The 10786-nt window shown below is 36.3% G+C and overlaps 1 protein-coding gene across 2 annotated transcripts in view; it reads left to right on the top strand.

Moving 5' to 3' along the window:
* The window catches only part of PDGFD (platelet derived growth factor D), a 230860-nt gene extending 220332 nt beyond the window's left edge, over positions 1-10528 (top strand). For both annotated transcript variants that reach the window (XM_023535384.1, XM_011368111.2), the window contains exon 7: positions 8137-10528. In XM_023535384.1, coding sequence (XP_023391152.1) covers positions 8137-8262 — 126 coding nt within the window. In that variant the 3' untranslated portion in view covers positions 8263-10528. The remainder of the gene's footprint in view (positions 1-8136) is intronic.
* The last annotated feature ends 258 nt before the right edge of the window (positions 10529-10786 follow it).

Below are 10786 nucleotides of genomic sequence, written 5' to 3'. Positions count from 1 at the left end.
GGGGGGGTGCTATTTTTATTCCCTTTTCATAGATGAGTAAACTGAGGCCTCAGAGGATCAGTAAGTTGACCAGTGTGACATGATTAAAGAATCACAGAGCCAGGACCTAAACTCCAACCAACTGGTTCCAGAGTTTATGTTCTTATCACTAGTAACACTGTGCTCTCTCTTTAAAAATATACAGCACTTTATTGAAGATTAAAAAGTAGGCTTAAGGGGAGTTAGAGCTGCTCTTCACATTGACAACAGCTCTATTACTTCCTGACTGTGGGATCATACGTGAGACACTAAAATTTAGAGACTCAGTTTTCACATATGCGAAATGGGACTGAGAAAGCATATCAGATAATCTCTTATAGAGCAGTTCTGGGAATGAGATAGTATAGTGTATCTGAAATGCTTTTTAAAAGATGCGAAACATTATACAGAAATATATTCTAAAATATGAACTAAAATGTGAAGCAGACATTATTGTGAGGAAATATTGAGTTGCTTTTTATCAGTGTTCCTCAAAACAAAAGAATATAGAGTGCTCCCTAAATTAAATCTCCAGCTTTATAAAACTCTTTTGTTATCCTGAAAACAATAAAACAATAATGATAAGTTAGGAGGTAACTTCTAAGCTAAATGAAAATGAATACCTCGTAACCGTTATTTTCCACTTGAGGAATGCAGGGAGTCATAGGCCACAATGACTATGCTTACCTTACACAGGGGAAACACATTGCTTTAGACCTACATAGAACATATTCTCTTAGTCACAAGAATTTCTTACTCCACCCCACAGTTTTCAAAAGGAAAAAAGTACTTGTATCTAGAGAATGTTATCGTGCTCATTGTATTTTATTTTTGTATGTCCTGATGAACTCTAGATTGGACATTGTCCTTGTGTCTCAGAAGCTGAATTTTGTAATGTTTAGTCATAACCTGAGGATGAATGCAGAATGCAGTAATCTGGTTAAAGTTAAAATAATCTAGGAAGTGACATGATCTCTACCTAGTCATAACTGTGAGGAAAAACATTCGAGTTCAGCCTTTGAAGTATTTGGGGAATGCTGTATTTTTATCTTGACTCTGCTCAGATCCAAGTTATGGCTTGATTTTTTAAATTCCTGTTTCAGAAACAGCAGAGTTAAACATACATCCACAAGGACTCTTGCCTTCTGGACGGTCTTTTTCTTAGTTTTTTTCTTATCTCTGCACATAATACTATTACCTGTAAATTTCTGTTTACAATTGATATCTAGAAGGGGAAGCCCTTGATCTCCTTGTTCAGTCACATGAACAGGTTTAAAATGTTGGCATCCTTTTGAAACTACTGTCTAAAGCATCTCTTTCTAGGAGTCTGCAGAGCTCTATACTCTGCCAAGTGCTGGACAAAGGACAAAACGGCATTGCGCGCAGTCAATACCTGCATACCTGGCACAAATGCACCTGACGTATTTCCCCTAAACTCCTAAAATACCCTTGAAATATGTCACAGTGTTCACTCTGCTGAGTGTCCTGTGGAAAAGTACAGAAGGCTGGCTTCATTTCCAGAATTGGGGGTTGCTCGAGCTAGGCTCATGAGGGAGAATTCATCATCCTTTATTCTGTTAGTTCTGTGTTTGTATTCCTAACTCAGAGAAATGAGAAACCAGCTTCCCCAGCTCCTACTTATAACTGATGAGATGTGAAATGAGTTTCTATGAGAGCTAAGCATCCTTAAGGGGTGCCTCGAACACGTCATATAGGCAGGCCCGTGTAACTCTCCACACATATTTTAATAGTAAGCATTTAAGGAGTGAAATCCAAGAAATTATAAAGCTCCTAATGGAGCTAAAATCATTGCTTTTTACACAGGTCATGCTACTTCTCCTGTGGGGGTTTGAACATTCTTCACTGTGCAATATAATGTTAGCATGTTTATTATTTTCTGTTCTCAAAAATTTGCAGGTACCCTGTTACAGTATTTTTTTTACAGGTATCCTGTTACAGTATTTTTCCTTTTTCCTAACAATTATTCTATGTGTCTTGGAATATATAGGATATAAAAGAGATCTTTGATAGTGATTTTTAAATAGGGAAGATTCCAGAAAACATATTGCATAGACAATTAGAGGATGCTAAATGTCAGTTCTCATCTTCCCTTGATAATGTATAATCAAGGAATAGGATTTCCCTAGAAATATGGAGACTTTTTCCATTAATACTTACAGTTTTTTATCATTTGGTCTCTTGTCTATGCCCTAAGTTTTTAGTCAACAGCTAAAAATTTAGGGAGCAACAGAGAGAGGAATATAGAAATTAATTTTCTTTATTCTTTCTCATGATTTTGTCATAATGCTGGTATAACCACCTACACTAGTAAAACTTTCTGCGGTGACGGGCATGCTTCGTACCTGCACTAATATGGTAGACACTAGCGACATGTGGATATGGGGCGTTTGAAACGTATATAATGCACATGAGAAATGGAATTTTTAATTTTATTTAGTTTAACTAACTTCAATGTAAATAATAACACGTGGCTAGTGGCAACCGTATTAAGCACACAAGCCAGTTTCTGACACATTTACAACATCTAGAATCATTTTTGTCTCTGCACAACATTAAAAAATAACTTTAGAGGACTTTTTATTTTGATGTAGAATTTTATATTATGTGTTAAATTTTATATTAAAAATACTTATTAATTTGAGTTAGAGATGTAAGCAGATATTTAGTACATGAAACAAAAGGTTAATTAGGATAATACAATGTTGAGCTTCAGACTCAAGATAAAAGAATAGTATTTTTAGTTTTTTACATGCTTTAAGCATCCATTTTTGAAACAAATTTAGCCAAAATTGTAAATTGAGACCAAGGAGACAGGAAAAAAAATTTTTTTTCAGAGTTTTTACTCTGTGATAAAGGCAGTAAGATTTGGGGTTATGATATAACTAATCATAACAAAAGCCTAGAAAATCTCTTTGCTGTTCTTTTTCTGGAAATGTCATTTCTAGAACTTGCATAGAGTCTTCCTGCTTCTTTCCTTTCTTCCCTTTCTCCCTGTTTGAGTGAAACCATGAGACAGCTTTTTTCAGGCTTTCCTTATGTTTTCCTCTTAAAGACAGGGCAATAGAGGAAAACATTGTATGACTAGAAGAGAGAAGATGTGGATTCTGGTTCTATCTCTGCCACATGGGAGGCAGCTTAAGGCCAGCCACTTAAAACCTCCCAAGGCCTCAGGTTTCTTCACTGTTAACCTATAATTTTGAGTTCTCAGACAGACCTGAAACTACATGATAGCCATTAATTTTTACACTCTTTCCTACTCCCAAAATATCATCTTACTGAAATTATGTAAGAACTATAAAAAATAGGTGGTCGAAGTGCTAGATATATGCAAAAGAATAAAGATATGATCCAAAACAGTTAATGTCTATGGAAAAGTTAATTTACTCATCAGTAACACCTGTGCTGCTTACCTCGTGGTGCTACTAGGTGAATAACAGCATCGGAAGACTGTAAAGCACGAAACGGATATGAGCGGAACTTTCTGAGAGCATGGGCTGGTTTTCTCAGTTTTGACTTCCTGACACTGTGATAATTCACCTACCAAGCGGGTGGACTTTCCAGTTAAGTACTACGTACAGAATGAGCCCATCCTTTCCCTTCCAGATCTAGCTTCACATCAGGCCTTACTGCCAAAGTTTAGCAAACTTATCTTGGGGCATGATACTCCTCAGTAGACAAGACTTACCTGTGTCAGAATGATACTCAGCGCTAATGCCATTATCTGAAATTTGGTGCCAAGCTAGGCTTCCATTATGGGAAGGCTGAGCATATAGCCATTAACCCTCTAAGGTACTATCAAAATCACTTAATTATTTAGCTCTGTAAAGGTAGGACTGCTGCTAAATATACTCCATAGTAACCCCAGGATGTTCACAGAAAAGTTCTATTAGAAGTAAATGTCGACAGATGTCAAGATTCCATTTTCAAAGTTTATGAGAGTTTTATAGACCCTCACTATAGCCCTAGCTTTGGTCACCTTCCAACTTAAAATGTTGCTGAACTTCTTGTCATTTGTGTCTTTCTTATTGAGTGCTGCACCTTATGACTTGGTCTCAGTCTCTCCATTACAAGGCCCAGGCTCTGGTGCAACCATTGCCTGCAAGGTGAGCAATTACCCAGGTAGAAAGCAATATATCATCTCTTCTCAAAGTATTTTTGTTTATAGTCACTTAAATTGCAGAAAAATGGACTATCAGCCCTTAAAACCTTAACTCTGTGCATATTTTTCATACAGTCAATAAACATGAAAGATGTCAAAACAGAAGCAAAATATCAAGCTCATTTTTTTCCTTAAGATAAGAAACTGTATGTGCACTGAACACTGCCTGCTTTGGAAGCTGGTAGAATCTTAAATAAACTCCTAATGATTCAAGTTCATACAATGAATGCATTTGTCCTGAAATATGGACTTGTGTTCCTATGTCAACCATCAATTTGAGAACTACCACAAGTCCTTAACAACGTTCCCCCCGCCTCATCCTCCCTCCCCCCGATAAACAAGAACCCAACTCAACAGATAGCTTTTCTGCCTGGTTTGATTTTATTAGCGTAATAGCATTGTGGCAATGATTCACTCAGTGGTTTATTGGTGCTGTAGTTAGATTTCGTTCGTGATATGGTAATTTGCAAACTGAGCATCTTTGGCTTTGTGTAGCGGTATGAAAGCTACCAACTGACTCAGTCATTCTCCATTTAGTAAAAGTCAACTTCCCCTGGCTTCATGCATTTTTCCAGGTGGTGAAGAGGAGTCGAGTTTTCTATTTTCACCCATAGGTGATAAGAAATGGCTGGCTGCTCTTTAGAGAATTTTTATTTCAGTGTGCATGCTTGCAGCTGTGAATCATAGCTCAGAAAATAGGAAATCATTTTGTGATGGTTCCTATTAGCAAGTGTCCAACAGTGGCTGTAATTAATTCAATGGTTCCTTCCCTTTAAAGGTGACCAGATAACCCATAACTAGCCAGTTTGCTTTCTCAGATAAAGGCTTTTCATTTTTCTTTTAACTTTCCACAGTCTCTCAAATCAGCTTTGCTCTCGTCTTCCTTTCAATGCTGTGTACCTGAACCAAAGACTATTATATGGTCTGAAAGCTTTGAACATCAGTGCTGTGATCAGCCAGTAAAGCAGTCCAATTTCCACTTTGTTCAAACAGTGCTTTCCTGTCTTGTCTGGGAAACTGTCTGCCAATTCATTTTTCTCTTATCAGCAAAACACATATATGCTGTGCTCATGTTGCTTAATATAAAACACAGGGAAGATCCCTGAACAATCAGGAGACAAGTTAGAAAAACTGCCCAGGCTCTGCTGTCATCCCAAAGCACACTCTTTTGTTTGCCATCAAATGAGAAAGCAAATCGACAGAGCACTGATTTTATAGATGCCAGTTATTGCAACTTATTAGGCTTTCATAATGGCCTTCTTTAAATTGAGAATGTTTATCATACACTCATCTTAGAAATCATTTCCCTCCCCAGCATCTGCCAAACCCCAGATCTGGTTTACATACAGGTAGTCTTGGACAATAGCAGCTAATTCACATTGGAGGAATTCTTGGCGAAGCTGTAGGACTTTAACCTCGAACCCCTTTCAAGACACTCTGACCAAACATGGCACAGTAAGGCTTTAATATCTGTCATGGGCAAGGCTATTGAATACCCAAAAAGGTATGACATCTTTCAATCATTGCTTTTTTTACTTATAGTTTTCATGGGGAAGCAACATCTTTTATTTTCTATAGTTACCCAGCAGTAGAGAACATGAGAGCAGTGAAAGGCAAATGTCATTATAACTCTGCTCCTAGTACTTTAAATTTTATTTCTAAATTTTGAAGGTTTTAAAAGGGTCCAAAGCATGGGCTACTTTCTTTAAGACTCTGCTTTATTTCCTGGCTTCTTTGTTTTGTCCTTTGTATTCGCTGAAGTTGGGATAGTGAGGTGCAAGGATGGGGTAAAAAGGAGAGAACATACACGTATATTCGCTTACTTCTGCATTGGTGGCTTCATCAAGCACATTCACCCAGGTGCATTTCTCTAGCAGCTACTATATTCCCGGTATGTTGCTGAGCTGTACAAACAAAAGTTTCAATTTCATAGGTAAGGGCATGAGATAGTGCACATGGAGTCTCATTCTGATTCCACCAATTACTAGCTTTGTGACTTTGAGTGTGTAACTTAGCCCCTCTCTTTCCTTATCTATAAACAAAATTAGTAGTGTACCTAATAGTGTTGCGGTGAAGTCTGAATAATTTGATATTTGCAAAGTCATTTATAAAATGCATGGCAATAATGTTAGTGATTGTTTTTGCTATTCTTGCCCTCAAAGCACTAATAATCCAATTAATAGAGAGAATGCATAATGAATCATGCGAAATTATGTGATATTTATTGTAAGTGCAGCAGTATCATAGGAGAAACATATAACAATGTAATTAGCTATCGAAACTGTCATTTGGACTAGCTTTACCAATATCAAATACTTTTGAGTTTTTGTGCCTCACTCACGAACTCCCTTAGGATATTCCTTTTCTCCCTAATTTTGTCCTCATAAATATTCTCTCAAAGCTCAGGTATGAATGGGACTCTATGTTCCACTCTTTGTTAGAGTCCAGGTTCCCTATCTTGATTGAACATTGAACAAAGGCAGTGATTTATTCTTCTCATCGAAACTACCGTAGGACAGCATGGCTAAGTGCTGAAGAAATGGGCACAATGACTATGATGCATGAGTACTAAGGACTCTAGGCCGATTTTTCCTGGTAGATGGTTTATGACTTGAAATAGGTAATTTGAGGATGAGAAAATTTCTGAGAATATAATCCATTGTAAAGAATGGTGGGGATGCTATGAAAAGTTATGTAGATGTGAAAACAAGATTTTACTTCTAACCTTCATCCAGGACCAACATATGTGAAGCAATGTGTATTAGGTCCCCACTGTAGTTCCCGCATGGGGACACAAAAGGAAATCATAGGCATGTTGTAGAGGCATTAGGTCAGAGTGTTCTAGGAGCCTAGAGGAAAAAGCCCTGCTCCCAGATCTAAGGCACCAGAAGACCCTGGACAAGGCACTTAGCCTCCTTACAATCTCAGTTCTCTAATCTGTAAAATGGAAATAAGGATACCTCGTCTACTATGTGACAAGGTTTGAGGGCAAAAGAAATAGCACACCTATGCAAATTCTTTGAAAACTGTAAAATGCTACATAATTATATGGTGCTGCTATGCCAGAGTTTAGAGACTAAGAGGAAAATAGAACAAAATCAAAAGTGAAGTCTAACAGGAACCTAAGAATATAAAGAAGAGAAGCAATCAAACCGACCATATAGTATATGTGAAAACAAGTATGTAATTTTTCAAGTATTTATCATGTGATGACTCTTTGACTTCAGTGAAGGCCACAGCAGGGGAGAAGAGTTAGCTTCTATTTAAACATACTAATTCAAAAATATATGTTTAAACTTAATAATTAAAAAATTAATGATAGACTTTATTAATTTAAAAATGCTGTAACAATACACAGGCATTAATGTACAAAGATTTTAATAGAGCTTAATCTGTTTTGAATTATAAAAGATATTATATACTAACAAATATGTAAGAACATAGACACATTTTCATTTGCTTATGGCTGCTAATGACCTTTATTAGAGCAAAATGTTTTACATCAACCAAAATTTTAGCCATACCGGTATATTATGTTCTTGACTTTATACATTATGCTACCTACCAAAATAATAATATGCTCTGTAATGTTATTTTTTCCATAATATATGTTTTGGGCAGAAGAATATAACAATATTTGGGATAGCACCTGGGACAAAGCAGGCCTTTAGAAAGCTGTCAATAAATACCTGCTAGGATACCTGAGGTCATCTAGGTACTACAGGTAGGTAATGCAGGAGGCATTACTGTGTGATCAGTTGATCCCTCTATTTCAAGGAGTTGATGATTGTAAAAATACTTAAAATATTCTAATAGTGAGCCCATAGTTTTTACTGGATTCTCAAAAGGTTAATAACCAGTTGTCGCAAAGAGAATAAGTGATGTCTGTTGAGTTATACTCCAGGAGATTTCTAACAAGAATATGCTTCTTGTCCTAGGTATTAAAGTTTGAGCCTGGCTACTTCAGGAGGAGGGGCAGAGCAAAGCACATGGCTCTCGTTGACATCCAGTTGGATCACCACGAGCGGTGTGATTGTATCTGCAGCTCCAGACCACCTCGATAAAAGAATGTGCACATACTTACATTAAGCATGAAGAAACCTTTAGTTTAAGAAGGGTGTGGTAAGAGACCCTTTTCCTGCCAGCAACCGAACTTACTACTATCCTGCAAAGCAATGAATACAAGTGGTTGCTGAGTTTCAGCCTAGCTTTGTTAGTGCCATGGCAAATAGAAAGGTGTATCATCAACCTCTATATCCAAGAATATAGGATTGCATTTAATAATAGTCTCTGAGGATATATCCATGTCTACATGTAAATAGATCATCTGGTTTATTCAGTATATATAACCAGGTACACCAGAGCTTACATAAGGTTGAGTTATTTAGACCCTTAAAATCTTTTGACAAAATAAGGGATAAGTAAATTCATGAAACATGTCTTTGGAATATTTGGAAGATTAATTTATTTTTAAATTTTGAATCACAAAACAATTTTGGATCTTGCTCTTTTAAAGAAAGCACCTTGTGTATTAAAAACCAACAGATGAGCTTTTCTTATGGATACATCTTAATTATATAAAAGGAAAATAAGGAAAAGGCACAAACCAAACTATTTTTTCCCATGAGATACACTACATACTTACCTATGTAGACAGTAATTACCTGCCTCCAAAAGCATGCCATGATAATATAGGTGCTTTAGAAATTAAGCCATTAAATCCTCTTTTTATGCATCTTGCTGAGGTATGCAAATTCATTTAACACCAGTCAGAAAAAAATTTCTCAGAAGGTTTCTTATTATAATCCTACACAAGACAATTTATAAACTATAGCAGAAGTTTGAATTCTTTCTTTCCAAAAACCCCTCCACAGAAGTAACTCCTTTGGAGAATGACATTGGGACTCTGTATGAGCCCTTCAAAATAGTGTTCATTGAAAGATTTGGGCAATTAAAAGTAAAAAAAGTAAGCATGGAAGTAGTAACACAACTGGAAATTGGATGGAACATTTGATAGGGTCCATATTTAATAATGGATTCAAATTCTCTAAACTGTGCTAATTGATTTTATGTATTTTACTTTTGTGTTCCTGTCTTTTTGCTATACCGACATGGATTTACAATGGCATTTTTCTGTTTGGCAAACCATCATGGATTATTTATAGCCTAAAAGCTTTTGCGTATTAAAACAATTCAGATTTGGTGATGTAAACCCCTATCATATACTCACCCACCGTTCTGAATTTCTGTTTCTGAATTAAGTGAAATCACATCTGGGGTCTCTAGTTCTTTTACAGATCTGTGGAGCATGTTCTAAGAAGTCATGGTGCAAATTATGGGAGAACAAGTTTGGCCCTGCTCACCACTATTTTTTTTTATTTGCATTAGGAGTTATTATTGGTATATAGATTAATTTTTTTCTCTCTGGCTCCTTCATGTCTATTTTAAAGAAGACTGACTCCAGGAGTAGGAAGTGATTCATCATCCTCCAAAGCAAGACTCTTAAGAGAGCAACACTGAAATGAAGATAGGTCAGGGGCTGCTCAGAAAGAACTATATTTTTCTTTCTGCCTTGAAAGAAAAAAAGGAGAGCCGATTTCTTCTGTGAGTCCTGGGCCTTACTGACTAAAACCATTTGAGTGAGAGGTATGTGACAGGAACTCATTAAGTCTCTGTGTCAGATGAGTGGCCTAAATATACTTGGATTTCTAAGCATGATGCTTTCAGGACCAAATTCTCAACTGTCCTTAGCTCATTTCCTCTCAGCTCTTTGAGATGAAAAGCTAGTGCTTATTAAAGATATACCTTCAAAATTTCCCTAAAAGTGTCTGGTGTTTTTACTTCAAGGGGCGAGTGGTAAAATTAAATACTCTATTGTTCAGTTGTTCAAAATCCCAGAGCACAATCAGAAATAGCTGAGCTAATAATCAGGAACCACTCTTCCTCTTTATGACCATTTGCAAGTTTCCTATGAAAATATAGGATTCCTGTACCAAAATAAAAATGTGCCGTATCACACTAGCTTGTTCAGCTTACATCATATCTGTGAGTATGAAAAATTAGAGTGTTCTACCTAATTTTCAATAAACTTTCCAGGCTGCAATAACCAGGATGGTTTTCAGTTAAAGCCCTACCTGTACTTTTTATTTATTAGCTGAAATGTAAGCAGGCATATTCATTCACTTTTCTTTTTTCTTTCTTGAGTGTTTTATTAAAACTTCTCCCTTGGTTATCTGTTATCTATTGTATTTCCAACATGTAGCCAATAAATCTGTTTCATTGCCATCAAAGGAATAAAAGCTCACTGTACAAATTACATTTCAAAACAAACCCTAGTAAATCTGCATTTCTGTGTGGCTCATTCACCTGAGACAATGCTTTTCATTCAATACATTCTTATAGGGCAGAACACTTTCATAAGTAGAATTATTTTTTTCTATATCGGTAACATGCACCCTTTCCCTCACATAGCATTTTCTATAGCAAATGTAATATGCCTCTTATATTCATGAAAAATAAATGTTGCTTTTGAACAAAACTACTCTATTATTTAGTATTCAACTGCAGCCTTAAAAGGTGTACAGTGTT

The sequence above is a fragment of the Pteropus vampyrus genome, unplaced genomic scaffold, assembly GCF_000151845.1.
Source record: "Pteropus vampyrus isolate Shadow unplaced genomic scaffold, Pvam_2.0 Scaffold139, whole genome shotgun sequence".
In the NCBI taxonomy this organism is placed as follows: Eukaryota; Metazoa; Chordata; class Mammalia; order Chiroptera; family Pteropodidae; genus Pteropus; species Pteropus vampyrus.
This window is presented reverse-complemented; position numbering and strand designations above follow the sequence as displayed.